Here is a 16,657-nt window from a genome sequence, read left to right on the forward strand (position 1 = left end):
CCTTACCCCATTCTGTACCGTCCCCTGAACTCCGTGCTTCGCCAGCCCCTTCACCATCCTCTGCAGTTACTAAAAAGTCGAACTCTTTGAGTGCTTCCTCAGTATCAGGGTCATCAGTTAAGTCCGCAGCTAAACCTTCATTCCCTATCTGTAAAGAGAAAACAGCCAGGAATGAGTACTTTTCATCCGACATTTTAAAGAGGACCTTTCACAGTTTCACCTAACAGTACTACTATGAAATTATTCATAGCCACACCTGTACTTTTCCCACATGATTCACAAATCTCAAACTATGCCCTAGATGAACAGTTCAACACTGTTGTATGAAGATCACTTGTAAGATGTGACCCAAGCGAAAAGGCCAATGTTTTACTCCTTAAGAGTTTTCTTGCTGGGTGGTGGTGGCGCACGCAATAATCCCAGAACTTGGGAGGCAGAGCCAGGCGGATCTCTGTGACTTCGAGGCCAGCCTGGGCTACTAAGTGAGCTCCAGGAAAGGTGCAAAGCTCACAGAGAAACCCTGTCTCGAAAAACAAAAAAATTTTTTTTTTTAATTATAGTAAGTTCACAGATGATTCCTGCTTTTAAAAAAAAAAATCACCTACTCACCTGCATCCTAGTAAGTTATTTTGAATTGGCTGAACAATAAGAACCAATAAACTTATATTGGTTGTGCAACAGATAATAAAAGCAACCTACCTACCTACCAGAACAAACAACATCTCAGGTTTTTGAGATGACTCAGCAGGAAAAAAATGCCTGCCTAATGACCTGAGTTTTATCCTCATAAACTACATAAAGGTGGAAGAAGAAAACTGACTCCACGAAATTGTCCTCACTTTCTTGTGCTGTGGCAAATACACACTCTATAACACACAGTAAGTTTAAAAAATAAAACTCTATGCATCCAACAAAGTACATCACACATATGAAAAGCTGGAGAAAGGTTGAAACCAAAATATTTTCATTTTTCCCATATTATTGTAAAACCTCAAAGTGCCACAATTGAATTGATTCACTTTTTTTGTTTGTTAATCTTTTTTGGATAGACAGGGTATGGAGAAGCCAAATGACTCAAAGTCTCTATCTAGCTGAGGACAGCCTCACCTCTCAAGCACTGCACTACAACATCTAGTTTATGTGGTGCTGAGGCTACACTGTGGAATTGGTGCATACTGGTCAAATACTTCAACATACAACCTCAGGCCTTGGTTTTTAAAACACACACCCACATCCACACACACACAAGAAATACTGAATACTGAAATACTTCTCTGATGCTTACAAATGGGGCATATTCTACTTTTGGTCCTGTAGAGCTAACTCCTCATTCACTATTAAAATACATTAAGTCCATTTCTTAGAGTATTAGTAAAAGTAATCCTTAGCAAATAATCAGAATGTTGGCACATATTTACAACCCATGTATCAGTCCGTTACCCAAGCTCGGATGATACTGTTAGGATAAACTTCAATGTGACTCCAAATCGTGGCAGGATTGAAAAGGGTGCCATTTCTTTTTAAAAAGTTTCAAACCACTGGACAAATACTTTAAAAACACCTTTTCTCAGCCATTTAGTGATTAGTACATGAAATCATAATTCCTGCATCTGTACATAATGCAGTAGTAGCTGGCAATATAAACCTTTCAAGGGACACCTAAAAACTTCTGTTCACATTACTCTAGACAGAAAATCATGTAACTCTCCTACTTTGTGCTTACTGATCCGAAGTTTGTCTTTTCCTTCTGGGATGCCCTCAATCATGTCATTTTCTTCTTCATCGCTGTCATCAGCATTTTCTAAGAAATTGAATGTCTCAAGAACATCACCAGAGGGCCTGTAGGAAAAGAAAAAGATGATTCCAACTATTTCAGTGACTGACTCTAATATTTCTTCCTGCATCCTATTTTAATATTTTTCCTTATTAGTGGTACTAGGAATTGAACCCAGGACGTCAGAAGAATACTTGCTAGACAAGTGTTCAATTGCCGAGCCACATCCTGACCCTTCTAATTCCTAGTTTAAAACTACTTGTAGGTAACTGTTGCAATTCAAACACAACCTAATTTTTTGTTGCTGTGAGACAGGATCTTAACATAGTTTAGATTAATCTCAACTCATCATGTAGCTGAAAATAACTTTGAATTCCTGATCCTCCTACCAGCACGCTTGGGCCTTCACTCCTGGTTCAAGACAACATAACTATAAGATATTGCCTAAAATGTTTGTTGTAGAATATTTTTTAAAGATTATTTATGCTCTACAATTAAAATAAGCATTGTTCTGTATTTAATGAGTTCATCCACAGCAGTCTGTCTAAAACATCTTAGGTAAATGCTACCAGAAAATAAAATCTGGAGCCTGGAAATGGCTCTGCAGGTAAAAGTACAAGTAAGAGATCTTTCAAGGGACCCGAGTTTGGATCCCAACACCCACATCGGGTGGCTCACAGCAGTAGGAAACTCTAGCTCTAGGAGATTATAATGCCTTCTTTGGGCATCTATATACACCAACATTTACATGTACATCATCTCCCACCACACACACACACACACACACACAAATATAATTAAAATTAAGTCTTGCCGGGTGGTGGTGGCGCATGCCTTTAATCCCAGCACTCAGGAGGCAGAGCCAGGCGGATGGATCTCTGTGAGTTCAAGGCCAGCCTGGGCTACCAAGTGAGTTCCAGGAAAAGGCGCAAAGCTATACAGAGAAACCCTATCTCGAAAAACCAAAATAATAATAATAATAATAATAATAATAATAATAAAATAAAGTCTTTAAAAAGAGAAACAATCTACTAAGTTTAGACAATCAAACATGTTATCATTTCTCAAAAATACCAGAACAAGCAACTTAGCAATTTTTTTGTGACCTCTTATACTTTAGCCTAAATGTTTGAAGACTAAACAGTGAAACACAAAAGCTAAATTTATTAAATCTGCCCATATTTAAAATTATGAAACATGGGGATGGAGAGATGGCTCAGTGGTTAAGAGCACTGCCTGCTCTTCCAGAGGTCCTGAGTTCAATTCCCAGCAACCACATGGTGGCTCACAACCATCTGTAATGAGATTTGGCATGCAGACAGAACACTGTATACATAATAAAATAAGTCTTTTAAAAAAATTATGAAACATATATTCGTAAGAGATACCAATCTGTGGGGAGCAGAGGAGGCCCTGAGTGAGAATGTGTGTTGTTGACATGAAGGGGCAGGCTTGGTGTGCCTTTGATCCCAGTGCTTGAGAGGCAGAGGAAGGAAGCTCTGAATTATAGGCCAACCAAAGTCTTAGCCCCATGGAGTAGCAAAGCCTTCCTCAGATCCAACTGCAAATGTTGATAGTGTGTGTGTGTGAATGCACATAGTAGCTTTCTAACCCCTATCCCAGATACTTATGGCCTGGAGAGACTGTTCCTACCCAGATGAGCTAAATGTGCCTCCTTGATTCAGCCGCATACCATAACCCCCACACACACACACTTCCTTGTCCAATTGTATATGATAAGCATGCTAAGCTTCCTGGATGCTGCCCTTCTCCATCAGAGAGCCCAGGCAGCCACCCCAGCTTTCCTGTGTGTATGTGTCTAATGTCTGTAATTTGTTCATTCCCTAACCACCCCTAGTCAGGGTTCCAAGACCCAAGAGACACCAACCCATTTTACAGATTTCTTATGTTAAAAAAAGTATCTTTAATTTGTTCAAATATTTTTAAGTATTTCAAAACTACTCATGTAGTCAAAAAAACAGTCATTTAATGTCTAACAAGTACTAAAATCTAGCTAAAAATGAGATTCACAATGAAAATTTCTGCCGCACCACTGACTTTGATATCCATAAGCTAAACAATGTTCATCTACAAATATAAACCTTACCTTTTGATTTCTTGTCCTTTTTGTTTAGGAGATTCACCACCATTCAGGATCTGTTCTAAATTCTTTGCTTCTACAGATCCATTTGGTTCTGAATTAGACAGTCCAAGTAATGACCTTACCCGTTGAGATCGTACATCTAATATTGTATCTGTATATCCTACTTCCTGAAGATACCTATGAAAAGAAAAATTAAACATTAAAATTCAACATACTGAGGGCTGGAGAGATGGCTCAATGGTTAAGAGTCACTGACGGCTCTTTCAGAGGTCCTGGGTTCAATTCCGAGCACCCACATGGCAGCTAACAACCATCTGTAACTCCAAGATCTGACACCCTCACACACATACATGTAGGCAAAACACCAATGCAAGTAAAATAAAAATAATTAATTAATTAAAGAAAACTCAACACACTGTTAACACCTGCCACCTTCAAATCATATTATTTTCAGAAAACTCCACAATCATACAAATACTTTTTCATTGTCTCAATAGCTCCACTATAGACTAATTTCAGTTCTAAGAGAATGATGTCAACTGTTAGTCAAAACTGAAATACACATGTTAGAGATAATGCTCACATGGTGGCCCACAACCCAGTTTCCAAGGTATCTAACACCCTGTTCTGACCTATGTGGGCACCCAGCATGCATGTGGTACACATGCATACATCCAGACAAAACACTCACACACATAAAATCTTAAAAAAAAAAAAAAATGAAGTAGGGTGGGGTCTAGTGGCACACAACTTTAATCCCAGTACTCAGAACGCAGAGGCAGGCAGATCTGTGAATTGTGGCCAGCCTGGTCTACAGAGGAATTCCAGGGTAGCTAGGAATAGAAACCCTGTCTTGAAAAAGCAAGAAAGGAAAGGAAAAGGAAATAGGAAAAAGAAGGGGAAAAGGGGAAGAGAAAGAAGAGGGGAGGGGAGAGAAGGAAGGAGGGAGGGAGGGAGGGAGGGAGGGAGGAAGGAAGGAAGGAAGGGAGGAAGGAAGGAAGGAAGGAAGGAAGGATACCTCTGATAAACTACACCTCTAATTAGGAGCCAATTATATCAATACCTTTTAAAAAGATTTTGAAATACACACACACATATATAAAGGCATGCCTTTATCCAGACACACATATGTCTTTTAAATAGATATGTGAATTTATACACACACACATATATGCACACATACATGTTTTTTAAATATCCAAGGTATGGGAGATAATCAGTAGATCTGAACCACAGAATAGTACCATGCTAGGTTCTCAGCCAGGGATTCATCAACGGACTAATCCCCTTCAAGGATCTCAGATTCTAGAGCATTTCTCTGGTTCTGTGGTTTTCAAAGTCCTCTTATCTAAGCCAAGTACTTAACCTAGGATCCAATGAGATTGGAAAGGAGATAGATGGTGATATGTAGATAATAGGCTGTGAATTTAATTTTACCTGAAAATATTTAAGAGTTAATGAAGGATGAGAAAGAAATCTTGAGGCTGGAGGGATGGCTTGTGGCTAAGTGCACTTGCTGCTCTTGAAGAGGACCTGGGTTCAGCTTCCTACACCTCAGTCAAATGCCTCACAATCAACCTAGATCTCCAGTTCCAGGGGATCTGACACCCTCTTTGGGCCCCAACAGCACTGTATGCACGTGGTATACATACAAACAATCAGGCATAAATATGTACACATTTTTTCAAAATTTATGTTTAAATACTCCTAGTAAACAACCAAAATAGGGGAAAGCTAATAACAGGAAGAATGATTAGAATAGCAATAAAGCAAACAAGCAAGCAAACAAAAAAAAAAAAAGGAAAATAAAAATGAGCAAAATAAGCAATACCACCTTTTTGATGCACAAATAAATGCAATTAAACAAAAAGATTAGGGCAAGTATGGTGATTTACTCCTGAAATCCCAGCATTCAAGAGGCAAAGCAAGGAACAAGAATAAAGACTACAGAGATAAACTATCCAGAAAAAGTGCCAGGACCAAGAGTGCAAGGCAAGTCTTGGGTACCACACAACAACCTTGTTTCAAAAGAGTTTGGCTCTAAAAATAAAGGGTAAAGCAAAGCAGAGACAACATGAATGCAGGTGATGAGATGAGCATTTGAGAGAAATAAAGATCTCCCTGCAGCCATCCCCACTCTTTATTCTAAACAACGCAATCTACATGTGGTGGAAACAATTTCTTTCCTTACCCAGTCTCTAAACTTGGGCCTAAATTAACTGCCAGAGTCTTCCACAACCTGGATAGGAATGGCTGAATCATTGCTTAAGTTAGGCCATTTCAAACCCTTCTCGGAAATGGAGGTAGGGAGCTGTCACATGGGGAAACAAGGAGTTTTTCTTCAGAAGAAGAGAATCAAACTAATACAGAGAAGTAGACAACCAGACAGAGATTAAGACTGGGTCCTGGGACTTTCTCTGCAAGTTCTCCAAAGCTCCCTGACTTGACACCTATCATGGAGTGTTCCCTTCAACTCTCCTAGTTATTCTAGTGCCCTTTCCCATCAAAACTGTTCTTAGTTCAGGTTCTAGTCATTTACAAGAATCTAGAAACTAGGTAACAAATAAGAAGCTTAAACAGATTCCAGAAAGAAAAGTAAAAAAGTTGAAAGAACACTCTCTTCTCTCTTGTAATGACTGACCAGTGAGTCTCTTGGCAGTTTTAGTATTATTTTGTCAATCATGCAAGGGACAGATATGATCATTCCTGGAAACCCTATTTTTTTCCTTGAATATCTTTCCCTAAAATTCTTTGGGAGCTAATGCTTCTCAGGTTTCTTGTCTGGGGATGCCTGCTGTCTTCAGTCCCAGTGAGCTGTTCTAATTCAGTGCTGATAGGATTGGAAGCATATCACCCTATTTCTGTAAGTATGTTTTGAATGAGATTATTGTTCTTGAAAATGTGTGCCTATGTCAATCACCTTTTAGTTTTATAAAAACAAGATTTACCGGGCTTAATATCTGGCCAAGCTAACAAAATGATAAGCGTTGTTTTGGTTTAAAGATGTTTTGAAGTAAAAGTTGGGAGCAAACATATTTGACATACTTGTTTTTGCCAGAGCTTAACATTAGAGGATGGAAAAACTTGTTTGTCAGTGAGGGAAAACATGCTTGTCTTCGATGTATAAATCATGAAGAGCGGAGCTATTCGGGCCAGCCACTCGTGTAAAACTCATCTGGTGGTCGTCCAACACACGTGACGCCCCTGCCCCACCTTAGGACCTGAACCCCAGCTGCGGCTGGACTGTGGCAAATGGAATGGCCATGGAGAATGGGGTAGAGAGAGGTCCTCTGTACAAGGTGGATGTAAGCTAACAGTTATGCTGTCCACTGATTCTGCTGTTTTTCTCCATGAGTTAATGAGATTTCCAGATCAAAAAGTAAGACTGAACTAAGGTTGTAATTTATCCATACTCTGGTGAGACTGACCAGTGGGCAACCAGTGATAAAAAGATACTAAAAAAGATGATGCATCATGGTTGAAGGCAAAGCAAGGACACAAATAAAGCAGCCACAAGTAGAGGAGACAAGGAGGACAATGAAATGGCGAAGGGCTTAAACGTCTGATCAAATGATGTAGACTAGTATTTTAACTAGGCAAAGACATGTTACGTCAGTTTATGCTGCAGACTATTACTTTAACTGTGTAAGGGTGTGTTAGTTTTGTTTATGTCTCATTTGTTTAATTATGAAAAACCATTTTGCTTTGGCTGCCTAAGGTACCTGATTGGTGTAACACAGAGCTAGGCAGAGAAAGGATAGGCAGGGCTAGCAGGCAGAGAGAATAAAGAGGAGGAGACAACTAGGCTGGGGGTATGGGGAGAGAAGGAAAAACAAGAGGAGGAGAGAACAAGGGGAATGCCTGGGGGCAGAAGCCAGGCAGCCGCCAGCCAAGGGAGACAAGGGAGACGGGAGACGCAGTGAAAGTAAGACGTTCAGAAGAAAGAAAGGTAACAAGCCCGCGGCAAAAGGTAGACAAAGAGAAATGGGTTAATTTAAGTTAAAAGAGCCAGCCAGAAACAAGTCTAAGCTAGGCCAAGCATTCAAAACTAATAAAAAGTCTCTGTGTCATGATTTGAGAGCTGGTTGGTGACCCAAAAGAAAAAGCCTAGTACTACTATCAAGTGGCAAATAACCCAGAAACTGGAGTGAAGGAAAGAATACATTCAGGCAGTGATGGCACAAGTCTTTAGTCCCAGCACTCAGGAAGCAGAGGCAGGTGGATCTCTGAGTTTGAGGCCAGCCTGGACTACAGAGTGAGATCCAGGACAGCCAGTACTACAAAGAGAAATACTCTTTCAAAAAACCAACCAACCAACCAACCAAACAAACAAACAAAAACCGCGACTGCAGTTCTGCTCAGACAGAAGTACAGTAGTTATGTACTGACAACAAGATAAAGGATCCGACTATACACCAGGGTTATCAGCAGGATATAAATAGTAAAATTTCCAACTATAAGAAAACCAGCCAAAAAAAAAAAAAGAAAATGTTTAAAAAAAAAAAAAAAAAAAAAAAAAAAAAAAAGCCGGGCGGTGGTGGCGCATGCCTTTAATCCCAGCACTCGGGAGGCAGAGCCAGGCGGATCTCTGTGAGTTCGAGGCCAGCCTGGGCTACCAAGTGAGTTCCAGGAAAGGCGCAAAGCTACACAGAGAAACCCTGTCTCGAAAAAAAAAAAAGAAAACCAGCCGGGCAGTGGTGGCGCACGCCTTTAATCCCAGCAGAGTGAGTACCAGGAGAGGCGCAAAGCTACACGGAGAAACCCTGTCTCGAAAAACAAAAAAAAAAAAAAAAGAAAGAAAGAAAACCAACCACTAGATAAAAAGACAGGATTTGCCATAGAGTTATCTCTAGTACATCATTAAACAAGCCATCAAAAGGGGTCCTCAAAAGTTTCACTAAGGTCTAGAGAGACATCTCAGTGATTAAAAGCACTTGCTGCTCTTGCAGAGGTCCTGGGTTGAGTTCCTAAGCACTCACAAGGTGGAATCCAGTGCCCTCTATTGGCCTCTAAAGGCACCACACATACACACAGTGAATTATCTATCTATATGTTATATATACATAGCAAGCAAATGGGGGGGGAGGAGGGGAGGAGGGAGAGGGAGGGAGAAAGAGAGGGGGGAGGGAGAGGGAGAAAGAGGCAGGGAGGAAAAGGGAAAGGAGGAGGGAGAGAAGGGGAGGAGGGAGAGGGAAGGGGGAGTTATCCTGAAGCTAGAGGAAAATAGCTTTCTTTAATAACAGCTGAGTGGGTAAAGTTACCTACAGCCAAGCCTGATGACCTGAGTTCCATCCCTGTGACCCAAAGATGAAAGGAGAGAGCCAACTGCTGAAAGCTGTCCTCTGATCTCCACAAGCAGCTGTGGCCTCACGCCCATACACACACAATGATCTTTGCTTTTGTTTGTTTGTTTTTGAGACAGAGTTTCTCTGTGTAGCCCTGGCTGTCCTGCAACTTACTTTGTAAATCAGGCCTGCCTCGGCCTTCCCAGTGCTGGGGTTAAATGCGTGTGCCACCACACTCAGCCTTACAAATGGATTTTTTAAAAGCAGCACTATGAAAACCATACAGTAAATTAAAGCAAGTTTTATACTTATAAATTGACTTGATTTAAAGTTGAAATCATTACTCACTGTCTCAACAGCTGTCTGCCTTGTTTCCACGTTAGCTGGCTATTCTGAGGTGGTGTAGGAGCCTCTGAGTCTTTGGTTTCCTCTGGAAATTAAGGAGGGGAAGTTTTACATACATTATTTCAACTTATTATAGAGTTCAGTTTTTTCAGAAATAAATTTACACATGAAAATATTTTACATAAGACAGGAAAAAAGTTAAAAGATTTACTACAGGTCATTCCTTTAATGTTTGTTCAATAACTCAAAACTCTACCTGATTTAAATATCAAATGACCTCAAATGTGCTTTAAGATTAAAAAATTAAAAATGCCTGGGCTTCAAAATAAAATAGAATTTTGCTGTGTCAAATACTTTAAGATTAAAAAGGTATATTATATATGCTACTCAAAATCAACAATTATATACTGGATATATATATATATATGTATGTATGTGTGTATATGTATGTTTGTCAGTCGGTATATATATAGACATGCTTCATTTTGAATTTATATCAGTAGACATTATGTCTCCATCGCAGACTTTACTTTTTAGAAAGTAACTAAACCAAGGGTCCAGTGGGGCTAGTTAACCAGGCTGTTGAAGAGTCTCTAACACAGATCACTGTGATGGGTAGCGGTGGTGGGTAGAGCCTTTTCTTAGGCCCTAGGCAGTAGTTTGCAGCCATCCAGGCAACCACTTATTCTTGGGACGTGCCAAGCATTAGTCTGCAGCTACTTCCTGGGCCTTAGCTTCCAGGATGCCCAGCAGATTCTCAACGTCTCCAAGCTGAATCCTAAACAGGTCCAGAAGAAGTATAAAGACCTATTTATGGTGAATGGCAAATCCATAGGTAGCTCATTCTACCTAGTCAAAGTTTTCTGTTTAAAGAGCCTAGATGAGGAACTCAGAATCCAAGTCCCAGAGACAGACTTCTCTGGCAGACATCCAAAAGTGAATACTTATCTCCTCACTCCACTGAGCCCTTACAATCTATAGCTTAGTAAAAAATATCTTTTATACACACAAAAACAGAAAGTGGGTTTATTACTACTTTGGGGAATTTTGTTTGCTTACTGAGATAGAGCCTTACTATGCTATATAGGCCAGGCTGGCATCAAATTGATCCTATTTAGGCCTCCTAAATGCTGGGATTAAAAGGTATGTGTCACGATACTCAACTCAGAAAACAGTATATACAACAGGTAAAGAGCCATTATTTTATTTAAAGTGTTTACATTTACAAAAGAGAGGGGAAAAAAGAAAGAAAGAAACCACAGGTTTAAGTAAAGTGGCATTCTTTACTTGTACAAAACCCTAAATCCACTACCACTAAATCCCTACCACTGAATTAAACATGTTTAGTAAATAGTTATCATTTCAGTTGAATTAAGCTTTAAAAAACTATCCCTACAGTAAAACTATTATCACCACACAGATTCTCATTATCCAAATAAATGTACTATGAAGAGAAGTGCTTGAAAAAATCCCCCTCCCCATCCCGTATTGCGATTCAGACTAATTCTCAATTATTAAGCTCCCAGACCACTCAGAGTCACTTGGTACCTACTGGCAATAATTATAGTATCTCTTGTAGCCACTACTTCTCTAGCCGTAACAACTCATCATTATGTTCTCATTCTTCCTTCAAACAAGTAAGTCTCTAATTTCTAGAAGTAATTACTTAATAATGATAGTATCTACTTTTATTTTTCTCAATAACAACTGGAGACAAAAACATTTTTAAAAATATGACTGCCAATCACCAAAAGTTAACAACTTTTAGTATTTGAATTTCTCATTCTGTATTTTCTACTTGAAAATATATACATAACTAATAGGAGCCAATGTATCTATTTTATTATACTCCAAGAAAGACACATTAGCATCACTTTAAAATAATTACATCAAGTTGGGGGTATACTATGGTGATAAAACACTTAGCATATAATGCAGAAGCCTAGGTTTGATCTTTACCATCATCACCACTACCAAAAAAATTACATAGTATTTTACGCAACATATATACCTATTTAACCAGCCCCCTCATGTTGAAATGAGTTTTCATTCTTTTTTTAAAAAAATATTTATTTATTTATTATGTATACAGTGTTCTGTCTGCACATATCTTTGCAGGCCAGAAGAGGGCACCAGATCTCATTACAGATGGTTGTGAGCCACCATGTGGTTGCTGGGAATTGAACTCAGGACCTCTGGAAGAACAAGCAGTGCTCTTAACCGCTGAGCCATCTCTCCAGCCCGAGTTTTCATTCTTTCACTATGACAATTATAAACTCTGAAGTACATTATAAGCACACAACTTAATGGATTTCTGCGCAAACAATCAGTGCCTAGCTCAACAAACACTAGCATCCTAGAAATTGTCCCTCCAACCACTTACTAGCTAATTCTAAGACAGTATTAACACTATCTCAACGTTAAAACCTTAATTTGTGAATAGCAGAAATGATTTATACCAATTTTCAATTTTACGAACTTGACCCCTCACATTGGTAAGTTTAGCTGTAGTTAACTTACTCATTGCTAAACAGCATTTACCTGCTAATGTATCATATTTATCCATGTTAATGCTGATGGACATTCTAGATGCTTCTAGATTTTCACTATAATTACACTAAGGGCATTCTCATATAAGCCGTAGGGACCCCATACCTGCATTTTAAGTGGTGAACTACCAAGTTCCTGACCCTCTGACCTCTACCCTTCACTGGTGAGATCCTAGGCAAACACTACCATTCCCATTCTTATTCTCACTCTCTAATAAAGGAAAATATGATAGTGTTTTCTAGAATGAGAATGAGCCTTTAGAACCACTCAAGAACATGAATGCCATCTTGATCTCAATTCACAACAACTTGAAGATAAAATAAAAGGTTCTGCTGTTAAAAGTCAAAGCAGGGATGACCCAAAAATAATCAATTCGGGTGGTATTTATGGTCTGCTTCTGTCAAGTGGGTAGTACTTACTATTGACCCAAACTCCAACCGGTATTTTTAAAAATTTACTAATACCTACAAAGTTTTATTTTCTTATTACACACATTGACTTTAAGAGCAGAAGTAAACTACAAGGAAAAAATTTTCATATTAAAATAAAAAAAAAAATTTGGCTGCCTTAGAAGCAAGCTACTCCAATTTGACTACACTGTCAAAAATGTCTACATAAAATTAGACATGCTTGTCCCTGTCTGTAATTCCAGCATTCTGAAGGTGGATACAGAAGGATCAGGTGTTCAGGTCATCCACTGATATGTATAGAGTTGAAGGAAAGCCTGGAATGCACAAACCCTGCCTTAAAATAAGGGGGGAAAATTGGGGTAACCAAGTTCCAGATACTCAAGAAATAAAAAAATTGCTAATATGATTCCCACAGTCTGCTTATGTCCAAACATTCTTCATTCTTTTAGATTCTATACAGTTAGATGAACTCCTAAAACTAAATTTAGCTCTTTCCTATATCCAATCCGCTCTAGGCTACATATTTATTAACTATTACTCTCATATTTACTACTTTACAAAGAAGAAGGAAAATTGGAGATAATTTTCCTACTCTAAATTTTTAAACTGGCTAACCATAAATTCCAAATTTAGCCAAATTTCTACTATCTTAGGACTATAATGAACTATTTAGAACTTCTCCAGATAAAAGGATATTTTAAGTATTAAAAATTAAGCTTGAGTTGATGCTTACTGCCAAATCAAACAACTTGAGCCAGATTCACCCAAAACACACGAGAGAAGTTCAGAAGTAATCCCCCAAAGTGGTCCTCTGACACCCACACACACACACACACACAAAATAAAGACATAAATGTAAAAACACACTGGGGAGGGTTGGCGCTCATTATGTAGCCCTAACTGTCCTGGAGCTCACTCTGCAGACCAGGATGGTACTAAATTCAGATCTGCCTGCCTTTGCCTCTACAGTGCTAGGGTTCATAGCATGTACCACCATGCCTAACCAGATATAAACACATGTATATACATGCAGATATACACATATGTATGTGTGAATATACATTAATTAAGCTCACATGAGGGATAAAAATTGCTTACAGGTAGAAAAAAAGTTACTTTAGCATGTTTTGATTTTAATTCCTAGCAAAAATGTACTCACAATTTTATATAGGTTTCACTTTGGAGAGAATAGGATAAGTAATCTCAGGATTGAGAAGCAAAATTTTATTTGTTTAGTACTTTCACCAGGGGCTGGAGAGATTCCATAGCAATCTTGCAGAGGGTCCAAGTTCAATTCTCAGGACCCACACTGGGTAACTCATAACTGCCTTTAATATCACTTCCAGGGAATTTGATGCCCTCTTCTGTACTCTGTGGATACCAGCACTTATGTGCACATACAAGAATGCTCATACACACACACATAACACACACACACACACACACACACACACACACACACACACACAAATACATATTTAAAAATTCTTTCATCAGGGGGCTGGAGAGATGGCTCAGAGGTTAAGAGCACTGACTGCTCTTCCAGAGGTCCTGAGTTCAATTCCCAGCAACCACATGGTGGCTCACAACCATCTGTAATGAGGTCTGGTGCCCTCTTCTGGCCTGCAGTCATATATGCTGTATACACAATAAATAAATAAATAAATAAATAAATAAATAAATAAATAAATAAATAAATAAATAAATCTTTCATCAAATTTCACACTTTTTAATAATCATTCATCTATTCATCTAATGCTATAAAATTAAAATTAGGATAAAGAGTATGTCTGTTACATAAAAATGAGATTTAAAAAAAAAAAAAGAGTAACATTTACCTGATTCAAAGGTTGGCATTTTCAAATCACCTTGGTTCAGTTCTGTGCCATATTTTAATTTGTGATACTTTGCCCTGAAAATTTAACAATTGATAAAAGAATAATTATTTTTCTACAACTGAGTACTAATGCATTACTCTAATAACAAAGCAATGTGTCCCCTTTTTTTCCAGTTTTTTTGCTAAAAACACTGAAAATGTACTATTAAAGAAGAAAAATTATCCAAGTAACAAATATACATATGTGAAAAGATAAATTTCTCCTGATCTTTAGAGATAGAAAACATCCAAAATATTTAGCAAGCTCTATTACTTCTACTTCTGATTCTTTTCCCATACACAAAGTAAAAGGTGAAAACGCTTTCACTAAAGCTGTAAACACTGATGTAAATGAGGATGACACTGCTCTGTTCTAGTCACTAAGGAATGAACTCGACATACCTTTCTTGTTTTAATGCATACTCTAACATCTTTATTCTTCTCACTAAATCCTTCTTCAAATTCTCTTGACCTTTCCTTTCTCCTTGTAAAAATGCGATCCGTGCCTAAAAACATTAAGATACATTCATTTCATTTTTCCTTAACCAGCCACAGTGAATCAAATAGGAAAAATAAATGCAACTGCAACATTTTTTTATGCAGGACCTCAAGACTTAAAATGTATAGAAATGACCAACTAGACTTTCTATTAGATAACATAATCCTCTTTGAAAATAAAGATAACCACAAATGGACCATTTTCTTATAATTCTTTAGGGCCTCTAATAATATTAATGTTAAATCTTTACATAACCTGGAAGAAATTTTATGGATAAAAATTAGCATAGTTTAAAAAAAAATCTGCTAGGTGTGGTGGAACAAGCCTTTAATCCCAGAACTTTGGAAGCAGAGGCAGGCAGATCTCTTTGAGTTCAAGGCTAACCTTGTCTACATAGTGAGTTCCAAGACAGCCAGAGCCATATAGTGAGACTGTGTCTCAAAAAAACTAAAAAGAATCATTACTATGTTTGTACAAGTGTTTTGCCTGCGTGTATGTCTGTGTACTATAGGCATACAGTGCCTATGGAGTGGGAATCAGATTCCTGGGGCTGGAGACGGTGATGAGTTATCACGTAGGTGTTGGTTAAGTGGCAGCACTCATGGCTGGTTGCTGCCTGCAGCAGCCATGCCAACAGAAGAGAGTGCTGGATGTATCGGTGAAGGTGACGTGAGCCATGGATCCCTTTCTAGAGCTTTATTGGGAGAGGAAAGGAGTGGGAGGGGGAGGGGGAGAGGGGGGGAGAAGGAGAAGGGGAGGGAGAGAGAGAGAGACCGACCAAGACCACTCGGAGGGGGGAGAGTATGGAAGGACAGAGTGCACAAGAGAGGGCACGCCCGCTTTTTAGGCTGGGACGCCGTCTTTGTCGCAGGCTAGTGATGTAATTAAGGACATAATCCTTACAGTAGGTACTGAGGGGTTGAACCCTGGCCCTCTGAAGAGCAGCTGGTGCTCTTAATCACTCAGCCATTGCTCCAACCCCACATGGCTTTCTTTCTTTAAATGAAGGTCCTCATGCTTGCAAGACAAGCACCTCCCCAGGCCTTATAATGTTTTCTTTTTTTTTTTTTTGGTTTTTTCAAGACAGGGTTTCTCTGTGTAGCTTTGCGCCTTTTTCCTGGAGCTCACTTGGTAGCCCAGGCTGGCCTCGAACTCACAAAGATCCGCCTGCCTCTGCCTCCCAAGTGCTGGGATTAAAGGCGTGCGCCACCACGCCCGGCTAATGTTTTCTTAATTGCTTCATGTCCTCCTATGTTGATGACTTTATGAGCTGGTAGTACCAAGTATTTATTAGTTTTATTCCCACTTGAAAGTGTAAAGGTTACATTTGACCAAATAAATAACAGATTTAGCACTTAGTAAAGTATAAAGGACTTCCAGTTACTTAGAGGTCACAATTTTACCATTACTTCTGCAAACAAACACTTAAACGTAACCTCAAAAAACAAATTTACAAATCAGAGGTGGTAACTCATGCCTGAAATCCCAGAACTAAGAAGGCAGAAGCAAAATTAAAAGCTACAGTGAAACTGTCTGAGAAAACAAAAACCAAAACATTAGGATGGCATCAAAACCCAAAGGTACCTATTAATGTACGAGATTTCCATACACAATCCAGCAATTTAATAATGGCATTGAAAGAGAAAACAGACTATCAAGCCCATCAAATGTATGTCTGTATATGGGTATAAATAAAAGGATGACTCAGTGGTTAAGAGTGCTTGCTGCTTCTGCAGATGACCAGAGTTTGGTCTTGGCACCCATCCATGGTGTTGGTAGTGGTGTAGAAGAGATAAAAAGCTCACAACAGCCTT

The 16,657-nt window shown here is 38.9% G+C and overlaps 1 protein-coding gene across 1 annotated transcript in view; it reads right to left on the bottom strand.

Moving 5' to 3' along the window:
- The window catches only part of Strn3 (striatin 3), an 88,473-nt gene that overhangs the window by 38,107 nt on the left and 33,709 nt on the right, over nucleotides 1-16,657 (bottom strand). The window contains 6 exon segments of the mRNA XM_028869674.2: nucleotides 7-148; nucleotides 1,713-1,839; nucleotides 3,882-4,055; nucleotides 9,512-9,593; nucleotides 14,307-14,380; nucleotides 14,747-14,850. Coding sequence (XP_028725507.1) covers nucleotides 7-148; nucleotides 1,713-1,839; nucleotides 3,882-4,055; nucleotides 9,512-9,593; nucleotides 14,307-14,380; nucleotides 14,747-14,850 — 703 coding nt within the window.

The sequence above is a fragment of the Peromyscus leucopus genome, chromosome 14 (assembly GCF_004664715.2).
Source record: "Peromyscus leucopus breed LL Stock chromosome 14, UCI_PerLeu_2.1, whole genome shotgun sequence".
NCBI classification, from domain to species: Eukaryota; Metazoa; Chordata; class Mammalia; order Rodentia; family Cricetidae; genus Peromyscus; species Peromyscus leucopus.